General features: G+C 41.7%; 1 protein-coding gene across 1 annotated transcript in view; it reads left to right on the top strand.

Annotated features, from left to right (window-relative positions):
• Positions 1 to 13894, top strand: part of ARID1B (AT-rich interaction domain 1B) — a 440657-nt gene that overhangs the window by 400271 nt on the left and 26492 nt on the right. The window contains exons 11-12 of the mRNA XM_044917512.1: positions 5584 to 5693; positions 12575 to 12784. Coding sequence (XP_044773447.1) covers positions 5584 to 5693; positions 12575 to 12784 — 320 coding nt within the window. The remainder of the gene's footprint in view (positions 1 to 5583; positions 5694 to 12574; positions 12785 to 13894) is intronic.

The raw sequence follows: 13894 nt of genomic DNA, 5'->3' as shown, positions 1-13894 counted from the left end.
TTTTATTCCAGCTCTATAAGTCAAATGCTACCTGATAGAAAGTAGTCATCTAGCTAGCACATCCAAGAATATTGATGATTTAGCATGTACTGTGTATCTATTGATAGGCACACATCAAGCTGCTATCCCTGTGTTACAGTCTCTGAGGGAAACAGGAATGACAGAGGAACCCATAAAGTTATAGAGTGGCTCCTGACGAGTTTTGGTTTGAAGGTGTACTCTTGACTTTTTCTAGAGTTGGGCCAGAAATGGCTTTGATCGTCATCACATCAGTCTACTTGGTTTGGGCCCATGCGGATCAGTTACCAGTGATAATGGCAAAGCATCTTCTCTGTGTGAGGGCACTTTTGGAGAAAGTGAAGATAATACCCATGATGTCCAGGGCTGGGGGTGGGATTTGCTGAACCTCCGTTAGCAGCTTGTGCAGTTGGCCTTCCAGCATCCTCTTTGCGGAGTTCAGACAGTTGTGATATAGACGGGGTACAGGGCCAAAAAGCGTCTTCCTGTGTAGTGACAAATTGTTACAGGCTCCAGTGAGCAAGTAATTATTCAAATGGAGTCAGTGTGAGTATGAATGTGACAACTATTTCTTCATTTTAAAATGCAGAGGAAGTGGGGTGCTAAGCAGTGGGGGGGGGATTTTTTTTCCCTCTAAAGTAGCTTTTTTCAAAAAAATTATTTGCATTAAAAGATTAGCATTACATAACGCGATGGGCAAAATAATAAATCATTTATAGCCTTGTTAAATACCCCCTTTTATAATACTCGTGTTATTAGCTATGTTATACTTCTTTGTGTTTCTTTGTGTTTCCTTTTATAACATTCATTAGTCATATACTTGTCTTTATATAAACCATCATCTTAAAGAAGACATCTAAATTCCAGAAAATATATCTACCATCTGTGGTTCTAAGTTTGCCTCATGGGAAGTCACTCTGCAAAATGTAGGGCATTTCCATCCGATAACCTACAGATAGTAAATGAGCAGCCATGTACTGCTGTCGTCAGGCCCTCCTCTTATACAAGAGCCCTGTCAGATTCCAGATCTTTCTGCCAACCTAGCGCCATCCCAAAGGCAGTGTCCTCTTGGTGTCCTACCAGAATGGGGCGTACTAGCTCCATTAGCCCTTACAGAGAAAAAAAGGCAAGCTCACTACCACAGGATCGACGGCTTCCTTCGGTGTTCTCAAAAATTGAGAACCACGTGTCACCTGGAATGCTTGTTAAAACTACAGATTTCTGGGCCCCAGTCAGAATTTCTGAGGATGTTCCTAACAGACTCCTCAGGTAGTTTTCATAAGTGCATGCTTAAGCTTAAGAACCACCGATTTAGAGATATTTTGCTCAGCAGTCTCCTGGCAGAACCCCTGCCTGCTTTGTGTGGCATTAGCTATTTACCAGATAATTTGCTGTCTTGAATTTAAAAAAAAATTTACAAAAGAGGGCACGTATTGAATGGAGCACTGGGTGTTATACGCAAACAGTGAATCATGGAACACTACATCAAAAACTAATGATACAGTGTATGGTGATTAACATAACATAATAAAATAAAAAAAGAAGAGGATCTTGAAGAAAAAAAAAAAGATCTAGCACCATTTAAAAAAAAAAAGGCTAGCATATAAATCTACCAGATGGATAGGTGTTTTCTGTCTTGAGGCTTTAGGATCCTTCCCTAAGGAAGTTTTGGGTCTTTTTTTTAAAGATTTTATTTATTTATTTGTCAGAGAGCAAGAGAGAGAGAGGGAACACAAGCAGGGGGAGTGGGAGAGGGAGAAGCAGGCTTCCCGCCGAGCAGAGAGCCTGATGCGGGGCTCGATCCCAGGACGCTGGGATCATGACCTGAGCCGAAGGCAGACGCTTAACGACTGAGCCACCCAGGCGCCCCGGAAGTTTTGGGTGTTTAGCACCATTTCTAGTGGTTGGTTGTCTAAGCAGTTTATAAGATCGTTAGGTATTTTGTTTGGTTGCTTGCTTGGAGTTAATGATCTTAGGTGAATTGCTGTCCTCCCTCCTCCCCCAAAGACATAAAAGGTGTAATAAATGATGAAAACCATATCTCTTCAAGGGGGAAGAATGTATACTGGGATTTTGCCAAGTCGGTTGGTAGCTGTGGACTTGGTCTGGGGCTGGGGCTTTCTGGAGAGCATAGCGAGCATACTGGGTTTGCTCAGGTTGCATGTTTCCTTGGGGTGCCTATAACGGAGAGAGAGGGCGTGGATGGAAATTACGGTGTTGTGCATCTCCCTTGCCCTGCCCCTGTGGAGGTATGTCAGCACAGAGAGGTATCAGAAGGTTCTTTCAAGGCCTTGCTGATCCGGTCCAAGAGAGAGAAATGTTTCTCCTGAGCTTCCTTCTCTCATACCCTTCATACGTGTTAATGTTCACGGTGCTCTTGATGTATGTGCCACATATAAAGAGTCATGACTATCTACAGATGTATACACATAGATAGGCCCTCCTTTGTTTTCAGAAACAAGGAATAAAAGATTTTGGCCGTATGCTGTATTGTTTACCGTGAAAAGAACAAACCGTATGTGTGTTTCTGGTCCCATTTCTCCATCGTCTGGGAGTGACTTTGTCGCCTTACAGGGAGACTAAGTAAAGAAAGCTGAGCGAGTAAGAGTGAATGTTTGAGTTCAGTTTTGCTCACACCATATGCTCTTATGTTCCTTTTGAAGATATTAAATCTGGGGTGGAGTAGCTGCCTTAGGACTTTGACCCACACTTACTTTAGGAAATCATTCTAACTCTTAAATTTCAGGGGTAAAGCCAGAGGCTAGCGCCTGAAATGTATTTACAGTACTCACACAGCACTTTCTGCAGGCCCGAGTTCTTTACTGCCCCTTTTTATGTCTGAACTTTAGATACTGGATTGCTGATGTCAGTAGGAGAAAGAACAGGGCCTTGATTTAACACATCCTTACCACAGTGGTGGTCTTTCTCTTCTGGGAAAGGAGAAAAAAAAATAGTGCTCCTGGACTGTCATTGTCCAGGGAGGCCTATAGCTCTTTGCAGTGATTCATTGAGAATTCTGGTAAGAAGTCAAAAATAAGCATTTCAACAAAAGGAATAGTAAAAGCCACAGTAAGGAAAGACCTTGTGATCCATTTAGTAAAATAAAATTTGCAGTGTAAGGCAGGAGTACTAAATAAAACTATTACTCTCAATCCTATCCTTATTTATCTCTCAAAAATCATAAAGCAGTGCCACTTTTGACCATTTTTATATCTGCATACACTAAATGCCCATTTAAAAATATATAATAGAGAGTGAAGAAATTTGGGGAATCTCAAACCAACAGATATGCGTAAATTCATCTGAGTCTGATTTTTAAATCAGTATAAATTATTATCATTCATTATAATAATACATCTTAGCCTACTTCTTTATGCTTAAAAATTGTTTTGGGGTATGTTAACACAGTGAATGTATGAAGACGAATATTAGTATTTTCTGTCTCTCAACAGTAATATTCAGGCATAATTTGTTCCAAATGCTAACAGAACTATTCATTATAATCTTTGAAGAAGCAGGCCTTCGCAGAAGCCACGTGTCCGTGACTTTGCCACATTCTCGGGGTTGTGTGGCCGTCGTTCCTCAGTGACAGCTCTGAGTAACTAGCAAGGACGTGGGGACTTTCATAAAGAAGCTCCTCCTCCCCCGTTCGTCCTGCTCTGTTTCCCCCTTCTGTTCTTCTAAAAAGGGTGTTTCTCAATGTACGGATTTACTGATCCTGGGAGAGAAGACTGCACGAAAGCAGCCCAGCGCTCTGAGCGGGGCGGTCCTGGGGCGGTCTCTCTCAGCTGCTTTCCTGGGGTTTCACACATTCACCAAAATAACAGCATTTTTAGCTGATCCCAATAGATTTTTCTCTGCAGCTGCATCACTTGAAAAAGCTTTTTGTTCCAGTTCTTAAAGTCTAAGTATTGAAAGTAATTTGGGGGGGAAAAAAAAAAGAAAGAAAGGGAAAAAAACATCCCAATTATGATTTGTGTGCGTGGTGATGACTTCAAGGGCTGGCTGGCTGGCTGCAGACGGGCTCGGAACCGCTCGCCAGTGAGCACGTGCAGACCGGCGCTTCCCCGGGTGTCAGCGAGCGTGCCGCCGGACTCCTGGGCACGTGGCGGGGTCGGCGTTTTTGGCAGGACCTCTGGTCTCAACCTGCCGTGATGCTAACGATATTAGCAAATTAGCACCACCAAGCGTGCCAGCTAATTCGCCAGAGCCCTGCTCACTCTCTCACTGCTGTAATTAAAACTAATTATTTTCTAAAACATAGTAATACATGAATATGTGCAATAATCATTTTGTAGTGGGCAATCTGTGGAGCCTTTTTTAAAGCTGCTGCTTTTTTTTTTTCTTTTTCTTTTTCTTTTTTTTTTTTTGGCACATTATGCAACATGCGCACCGCCTCGGTTGAGCCAGCACTTTTGTTTGCAGAATGTAGAACGGGTCCTGTGCATAAAACCTCAGGTTTATTTTATGTTGAGATAGGAATGTTTCCTGGCTTTCGCTCATTGACAAGGCTCTTAATTCTCTCCCTTCTCTGCTCTCTTCTGCTTCCCTCCCTCCTCACACATCTGTTTGGTGTCCCGCTCCCAGCCCAGTGTTGTGCAGATGGTTTTCACAGTGGGGTTCTGTAGAAATTCAGCTGTTATTCCCTGGATATCTACACTGATTCCCTACTGTAGCCTTGTTCTTCCTTTAAAAAGAAATCCAAGCCCTCCTTTTCAACCCAAAAGTATCTATTCATAGTCGTGATAAATGGGTATAAATCAGTTGTTCTTTGGTGAACCTTTCCTTCTAAATCCTAAGTGAACTTGATTGAATTTCTGAGCCTTGAGATAGAAAATGAGTTTTTCTGGGAATCGGAGCGTTGAGTTGACTCTTGAGCGGGTGTGGGTATCTGACCTGGGCATTTGAGCCGCTGCTGGGGATTGATAAATGTGCACAGAGCCCCAGACTGAAAGGAAACCAGCCGCATTGCAAAATAATTAGAAATCCTGTCCTTCAAAAATTACTTTAGATTATTGTGTTTGAAGTCATTCGTTCCGACTGTTTTCCATTACTGCGGACTAGGCCACATGCGATAGATAAGACTTTCAAATGAAGCAATATAAAATGTCAAGTGATTTTGCAAACTGTAGATTCTATAAATTTGGGAAATTAAGAAGGCACGAAATCCTCCAGTCACCACGTAAAAAATACACACACCCATTATTTCCTTTCACTTCGGATGAGCAGTGTATTGGACTTAACTTCCACCTGTCACCTACTCTAGTGAAGCTATAGTAATTTTGAAAAAATAATATTGATATGAGTTGCCTTTCAGTGGTTTGGGTGTTGAGTAAATGATTGTGTTTTTGTTTTTTTTTTTTAAGTTAAAAAAGGACTGGCAGAATGTCGTGCTATTTAGATTTCCAGAAAACTGGTGTGCCCTCAGTTACAATTTCTCTTTTCTTCTCTTCCTTCAAGGGAAATTCAAGTGCCCCATGGGTCACTCAGTAACTTGTGTTAGCGGGAACACAGCCCGATGCATCACATGTATAATCCTAAACTCTTTCTCCTGTTTTCGATTAGCATCTATGGGTCTTGCAGATATGATGTCTCCCGGGGAATCCAAATTGCCCATACCTCTCAAAGCCGACGGTAAAGAAGAAGGCACTCCGCAGCCTGAGAGCAAGTCGAAGGTACTTCCTTTCTCCTCTGCACGCGGTGTGGGATCTGCCTTCCTGCAGCTGCCATGGTGTTCTAGTCACTGGTGTCGGCCTCCACTTTTGTTTCCATTTGGTTTCTTCTCTTCTGCATGCGTCCATCTCGTGCACCACGTTTGTAGTTCTCCTCTCTTTCCCCACCCCCTCCATGGTGTGGATCTGAAAGTTACTAGTTCTTATGGCATTGAACTCATGGTGGTGGGTGAGGGGCGGAGGGACAAGACCCACCGAAGAGAGATGCTTTGGGGGTGGGGACAAGGAAGGGGTCTTGCCTGGTTTTGATACTTGCAGCCATTTTCTCTGCCTTCAGTTTATAGCTTCCTGTTTTGGCCGCCTCAGCAACAACAACATACTTAATATTTTGCTTTCCTGCCTTATTTGATAAATAAGGTGAACAGCTTTTTTTTTCCTTTCTTTCTTTCATAAGGGGTAACCCATGCTTAGCATTCCATGTAAGCTTGAAGTAAGCATGGTGGCATAGTAGCCTTATCCAGCATCCAGCAAACTTACCAAATTATACTAATTAAGAATGTTGTTTTAATACCTTTATATGTGTGTGTTTTCGTGTGTTTGTTTGTCCATGTCTTTATATATATCCATTATATATAAAAATTAGTCTGTTAAACTGGATGTGCTTTTTGTTATTTTAAATAAAGTTTGCCCTACCTTTGTCATTTTTTTTTTTTTTTTTATTCCTCTACCACAGGATAGCTACAGCTCTCAGGGTATTTCTCAGCCCCCAACCCCCGGCAACCTGCCAGTCCCTTCCCCAATGTCCCCCAGCTCTGCTAGCATCTCCTCATTTCATGGAGATGAAAGCGATAGCATTAGCAGCCCAGGCTGGCCAAAGACTCCATCAAGCCCTGTAAGTGGCTCTGGTTTTTTTGTGTTTTTTTTTTTTTTTCGGTTTTTGGGGTTTTTTGATAATTAATTAATTCTACTTTAATGCTTGCTTATTTATTTGTTTTATAAGACTTTTTCTTCATAATTTATCCATGAAAGGGTTTTCTTGATAATTATACTAGTAACGAAATGAGTAACGTTGTGTAAATCATAGAAGTTGATTTCTGGTAATAAAACGGCTATTGTAAAGAAGCACCTCTGTACGAAGCATGTGATTGTGTTACTGGGTCCAAACTCCTTCACGCAGTGACTTTGTTTAAATGTCTGATCTGTTGTGCACTTACAGAAGATCTTCAAAACGAGTTACTCCTCCATTTACATGGGAACTAATAGCAGCCACAGAGTAAATGACAAATTTGGCCTTTGGCCTAATCTTTCATGGGCTGTTGTATCTGAAACATCTTATTTCAAAACTGCCTACCTGAAAATATAGATATTACACTCTGGGCATGGGTTAGCGTAATATCAGCCCTGCTTTGTTTCAATCCACCTGTCAAAAATTAACAGAAAAGGTGTAGGAATGTCACCACATGTGAATATTTGGAATGCTACTTTTGGATTAATAATATGTACCTACATTAGAATCAGTCGAGATAGAAAAATTACCTCCTGCACAAGATTGCTGATCATCTTGAAATTAAGTGTTGATTTCCATATGATATGTAAAAAACAAAAATGGTAATGTGCCTGTAAGGGAATTTTTTTTTTTAGCCTTAATGTTCTTCTGTCCATAGAGCTTGGCCTTTATTTTCCTACTGAAGAAATTAATTCTGTGCCATTAAAAAAAAAAAAAAAGAGTAAGAATGGCACTGTAGTAACTTTTATTTTACATTCATATAGGGAATCAAAAGATCTGTTTAAAATAAAAAAAAAAACCTTAACATGCAATTACTTGCCAAGAAGGCTTAATTAACACGCTAATTTTTGTAAGACGATGTATTGAAGAGTACAGCTCAGGCAAAGCAAGTTGGAGGGAAGAAGACTCTATGTGCAGAATCTGGCAATCTAGTCAAAACCCCAAAAGGAGGCTGCTATTAATTATCCATTCACTGGTTTAAACAGATAGAGCTGAAGGTTTGAAGGGTTGGTGGTTCCAGTAAATGTTTGTAAAATTCATGTGGAGCTCTAGCATAACCAGCATTTTCCTTTTCAGAGGAAGAAAGGGCGATATTCGCTGTTACCTTCTCTGTAGACATGTTTCGCTTTTGCAACAACCAAGATGAAATGAAAAATGCTCTAGGGCGGGTTAAGCAGAACTAACACGAAGGGGGAGTGCAAAGCCTGCATTTTGATGTCCTTGTGTTATTGGCTTTGAGTCTCAGAAGGCAGCCAGCGTTATGGGGGTTTTCCCCATAATCTACCCCGGTGTTGTGTTTTGTTTTGTCTTAATCATAAGAAAAGCATTTTTGAATCGGCCTACTGTCAAGTTAACAGGTGGAACTCAAATTATAACTTTTCGAAAACATTTGTATGTTGGCTCAGAGGGAAAAATTTCAGAGGTTGAAAATAATAATCTTTAAAACCTTAAGGTAATAATTAAGAATAGTAAGTTATGAAAAACAAAGACTACTAATAGATGATATTACATGTTTAAAAAAATAAATTAACTAAAAAATAAAAAAATAAAAATTCCACATTGCCAACTCTGGATTTATAAAGATTGAGTGAGATATTTATGATATTTTAACTTAACTAATCAGGTTATCTCCATACAATGAGTCCTGTAGGAAAGAAACTTCTATCCAAAAAAAAAAAAAAAAAGCCCACTTTCCACTTAAGTGTAAGAAAAAAGTAAAATGAATTGTAGACTTCATTTTCTGATTATAAAACAATTATGCTTAAAACTGTATATTACTTTTTCCTTTTTTCTAAATATTTCAACATACATTATCTCTTCCTGTACCATAACCATTTTATGTTTAAGAATTTATGGGGCACCTGGGTGGCACAGTTGCTTAAGCGTCCAACCCTTGGTTTCGGCTCAGGGCATGATCTCAGGGTCGTGGGATCGAGCCCCGCCCCGGGCTCCACGCTCAGCTCAGAGTCTGCTTGTCCCTCTCCCTCTGCCTCTCCCCCCATTCGTGCTTGTGCACTCTCTCTCTAAAATAAATAAGTAAAATCTTAAAAGGAAAAGAATTTACAAGCAAACTTCTGGCTCCAGCGGTAGAGAAGGACAGGAGGAGCTCTGCATTCAGAACGTGGCCCCTGCCTTGGATGAGATGCTAATTTAGGAAGGGTACCAAAAGCGTTGGGAAGCAAGGACCCGAGAGCATCTCTGCTGTCAAATCACTGCTGACATGCACAGTTTAGGAATATTTAACTGTCCTTTCTGAGACACAGCTTCAGTTTGTACTTCAGATTGCTCTTCCCAGTGTCTCTGCTAAAACCTGTCTCACATCAGGCCTGAAATGGACTACATGATAAAGATGTTCCGTGCTTTGACAGTGTGCTATGGACCAACATTGTTTTGTTATGGAACGTTCTAAAATAAAAATAAACATTTGCACATACACATATTACCAGGCATATGGTAAAGACTGCTGAAATGTAAATCTGCCTGAAAGATTTGAGGAAAACTGTAGTTACAGACTTAATTAAACTACACGCAAGGAAAACATTTGTGGCGCTGTAATGTCCTGCTACAGTCTTTAGCGATCTCCGTTCCCTTTTCTTGGGTCCATGACACTTTAGGGCGCTAGGATACAGTTTTTACAATGCTGAAGCAGTGTGAGGTGGTCCCAGAGACCTGGAAGGGTCATCCCATCTTTCTGTGGGGCTGGCTTGTTGGCCTGAGGTCGGTGGGTAGACTGTATGATGGCACCTCCCCAAAGGTTACATCAAAGCCAATGTCTGTGAACCGAAGAAGGTATGTGTTGAGCCCAATCAGCGATAAAGTATGTACCCTTTATTTCCTAACACTTTTGTTTCCTTAACGTCCTTCTTCTCTGTTCAGACACCCACATACCGACTTTGATAACTGGCTAGGAAACAGACCTTGAGGCTGGGAGTGGAGGTGGCAAGGGCCAGCCATAGGCATGATGATCCCTTCTGTTTTCAGTCTCGTTAGATTGTGTCAGTGTCTCCTTAGCACCTTGATCACTGAAATCCCGTTTATAGGATATTTTATTCAGCTGCGCATTCTTCCATGGAGGGTGCCAGACTTCTCAGACCTTCTTTGTCCGTCTGAGTACCCGTTCACAGAACAGATCCGATAGCAGCTACCTCCAGTGTGCTCACGGTGATTCAGAATCAGCTCAGCCCCTGCCTCGTGGAACTTAAAATGTAGTCGGGAAGACGTAGGACAGACTAGTAATCCCATGCAAAGTATACACTTTTTATAAACTGTGTAACCAGGGGCCACGGACGACAAAGTGGGCGACAAGTGATTTAGATGAAGGAGGCTCGGGTGCCTGGGAGGCCTCTTCTGGGACCTAACACGTCACCTCAGGCCTGACCACTTTCTTTCCATAGAGATGCATTTTCCTACATTATGGTGCCATAAAAATCCTTAAGTCTTTTTTGAAGATCTAAAAACGATGCTATGCAAAACAAGACAATTCAATTAAAAAAAACATTATTTTCATTACGGTTTTCTAACTTTATGAGAACAAATTGAGGTGTGCAGAAGTTAATTAAACTCAAGTTCATTTAACAAAGGATGGCAAGAAAAGTGAAAATATATATAGCTAAACTAAGTATACTGTTATTTTAGGCCCATCTCAGGTTATGGGATACACTCATTTCATAAATGGGAACAAACATCTGCGTAGTCTCTCTGCTCGGGTCCCGATTAACTGTCCTCCCAGAAGCCTTCCCCAGTTTGGCCTTGGAGAGGACCAGGCCAGAAATGGCAGGTGGATCTTCCATTCAGAATTTTGGTAGAGACACTCAAAGTAATTTTAAATCGAAATGACTGCTTTTATTTCTCTTACCCTGAATTGAATGTCAAACTTTTACTTCTCAATTTTTCAGAAATGAAATGCAAGAGAGAGGTTGGCGGGGTTTTTTTTATTATTATTATTGATTTTAGGTGATAATGCTTTTTTCCTCCTGTTCTATTTCTAATTTTTCAAAAAACATTGGACCCATTTTTTACTGCTCCCCAAAAGGAAAAAAATATTTTTAAACTAGCATTTAGAAACCTCTTCGTAATAACTACCCCATTAGTGATGACAAAGCTTCTGGAATGTGGTATAAAATGCAGTCGGACAGTTTCTTTTCCTAGTCAGATATTCCTTGGGTACAAGAATATGGAAGAGAAAGTTTAAGAACTTATCATTTGGATATACAGTGTGTTCCATTTTCTGAGTATGTATATGGACATATCGCTATATATATACGAATATGCTCTAATCTAAAGTAAAATGTTTAAGTGACTTACTGTTTAGCCTTGGCATCAGTGTAAATTCTAAAAGATGACACTTTTTTTTATCCTACCACCCTGAATTTTTTATTTACATCAATTTGTATCACCCTTTTTTTTTTGTATTTAATGTAAAGATTTTATGCCTCAATAATTCTAAGTCTGAAGGCTTAAAATTTCAGCAGGAGTAGCTCAGGAGAAATACACGTTAAGTGGGGGAGAAACTGCCACTCGCCAGCTTTGTTAGTTTCGTTCTCAGGCATCCTTCCTGAGGTCCTACTTTTATTGGGGATCCTTTGCTAAATAAAGTAATATCAGACTTCAATGGCAGTCATGTTATTTAACCCCCAAAATTTCAGCTATGTGTTTAAAATTGTTAAGCTAAATGTAATGGAAAAGAGTTAAGAAAAACTCCCATCTAAAACAATGGCTATCCAATTGCAAATGATAACTGGTAAATACACATGAGGAAATGCAGTCAATTCTTATTGGAATTCTTATTCCAAGGAAATCTTCATTGCGAATTTAGAAGTAATTTTTCACAATAACCCTGGAGTTGCAAGGAGTACAAGTACACAAATCACTGTTACAAATATAGAGACATAAAAGAAAGGAAAGATAGACATTTGAGCTGTTTAGGCCCAGAAGTATTACCTTTCCAGATCACGTAACCCGGAAGGTGGGCTTTGGTTATGCAGAAACGGTAACTTTTGACATTTTAGTATCAGCTATAATTAGAAAAACAAAGACAAGAATTAGAGCATCAATATAAACCACATGAGCCCATAAACCCATGTGTGTAAAAGTAAATGTATATTTTTATCCATAGATGTTCAGGGAGTATGAAATAGCACATGTGTTTGTGATTAAAGCATGGTTGCCTAAGAAATCTGTTTAAATAATTCTCTAGGAGCCCCTTGCCTTGGTAGAGAAATTCAAGAAATCTTAAGTAGGGAAAGCTAGTCATCATGAGCAAATGCCAAAACTTTAGCTGGCCACTAGTCTATAAAGCTTGCCAATGAGCATAGAGTCCACACCACCGGTCCCTGGGATTTGGGGCCTACCTTACATTTTCCAGCAAGTCCCATACCTGCTTTCCTCCATATGCTGTAGCATTTTAATGAGGACATACATTAGCCATTCTTATTTTGACAAGAAGTAAGAGGCCATATAGTTTTGGGGGCTCTATAATATTACATACATGTGAAATTTTAAATTCACTGTGATTATTCTATGAGCGAGCACCCTTTTATTGTTAAAAATGACGTGAGGTGTCATTGGAATCATGCCTTCTGGGATTCAACGCTTATATCAAGTAAAAAAAAGGTTTTTGGTTTTTTTTGTTTTTGTTCTTTAAGTATGTAAAAGGGAGTTTGGGCCCTTTATTTAAAGTCAAAGTAAAGTCTTAATTAAGAAAATGTATAGTTTGTGCCTGAACTAGTAGCCTTCATTCCTAATTGTTGTGTGATAGCAGTAGTTTTTAAATTTCTTCTCTTCTTGTATTTGGTAGCTCATTACTTTCTTCTCACCTTCTTCCCTTTTCCCTCTGCCCGCCCCTACCCTACCTCCAAACGCTCCTTCTGGGCACTAGAAGTCCAGCTCATCCACCACCACTGGGGAAAAGATCACAAAGGTGTATGAGTTGGGGAATGAGCCAGAGAGAAAGCTGTGGGTCGACAGATACCTTACCTTCATGGAAGAGAGGGGCTCGCCTGTCTCGAGTCTGCCCGCCGTGGGCAAGAAGCCCTTGGACCTGTTCCGGCTCTACGTCTGTGTCAAGGAGATTGGAGGTTTGGCACAGGTGAGAGTACCTGAGTGAGTCCACGCGGAGACCCTGCACGTAAGCTCTCCCTGCGGGCTTCTTGGAATGTGCAGACTCAAACTTTTTTTTTTACCCCCATAAAGAAAAAGCTAAGCCTGTGGGCTCGGTGTCTGTGTGCTGCAGGGGAGAGCACTAGGGCTTGGGACCCTGGTCCTGCCACCAACTCGCAGGGTGACCTCGGCAGGTCATTTATATGGACCTCCATTCTCGTCTGTGAAGTGAGACGGTTGGGCTAGATTTTTCTTTAGGTTCCCTGACCGCTGTAGAATTCTGTGGGCTCTGCCAAGATGCCATAGGAAATACTCCAGAAATGTTCTGCGAATGACCAAATTAATCGTCTCAATCAGTTCTAAATCCAGTTCACTCTTTCCCTCTGTCTGGAGCAACTGATGTAGCAGGGGCGGCGCCAAATCTCAGAGGGCACTCATCTTCAGGGCTCAGCAGCGCCTGCCCTCTCAGAGTCAGTGCCCAGGGGGCCACACTGTCCTCACCAAGGTCCTGGCGCCGCTTGCAGCATGGTGTCTAGTTCCAAGCACGGGTCCTGCAAGAGGAACAGGGAAAAGGGTGTCCCCGGATACATGCCCACTGCGTGCTGGGCACTGTGCTTTACCTTTGTTCTGGCTTTGTCTTTCTGAATACCCTTAAAATGCAGGAGGCATCAGCCCTCAAGAGAGGAGGAAGCTGTCCCGGAAGGAGGTACGATCATGTGGCCCAGGGCACACAGGGTAGGCGCGGGCCCGGCCTGCTCATTCTGAGACGTGCGCTCTTCCCATCCACCGGCAGCTCTCATTAGAATGACTTGGGGAGCTTTACAAACCTGCCAGTACCTGGGCTCCCACCCAGATCAGTGAGAGGAGCTGCTCTGGGCCCAGGGGGTCTAGGGCACAGTGTGGCCCCCTGCGCTCCAGCCAGGTACCACGGGTCCAAGAGTGAGTCACCTCATCCACAAGTGTCACCGAGGGCCCGCCCTGGTCTCAGTGCTGTGCAGCTCTGGGGTATGCAGGAGAGGCCTTTGTTCTCAGCCTTCCCTGGGGTGCCTCATCCCACCGGAGACCCGCGGTGTACAACTGAAACAGGGCTTGATTCCAG

This window comes from Neomonachus schauinslandi, chromosome 8, assembly GCF_002201575.2.
Source record: "Neomonachus schauinslandi chromosome 8, ASM220157v2, whole genome shotgun sequence".
NCBI classification, from domain to species: Eukaryota; Metazoa; Chordata; class Mammalia; order Carnivora; family Phocidae; genus Neomonachus; species Neomonachus schauinslandi.
Note: the sequence above shows the minus strand (reverse complement) of the source record. Positions and strands in the feature narration are given on the sequence as shown.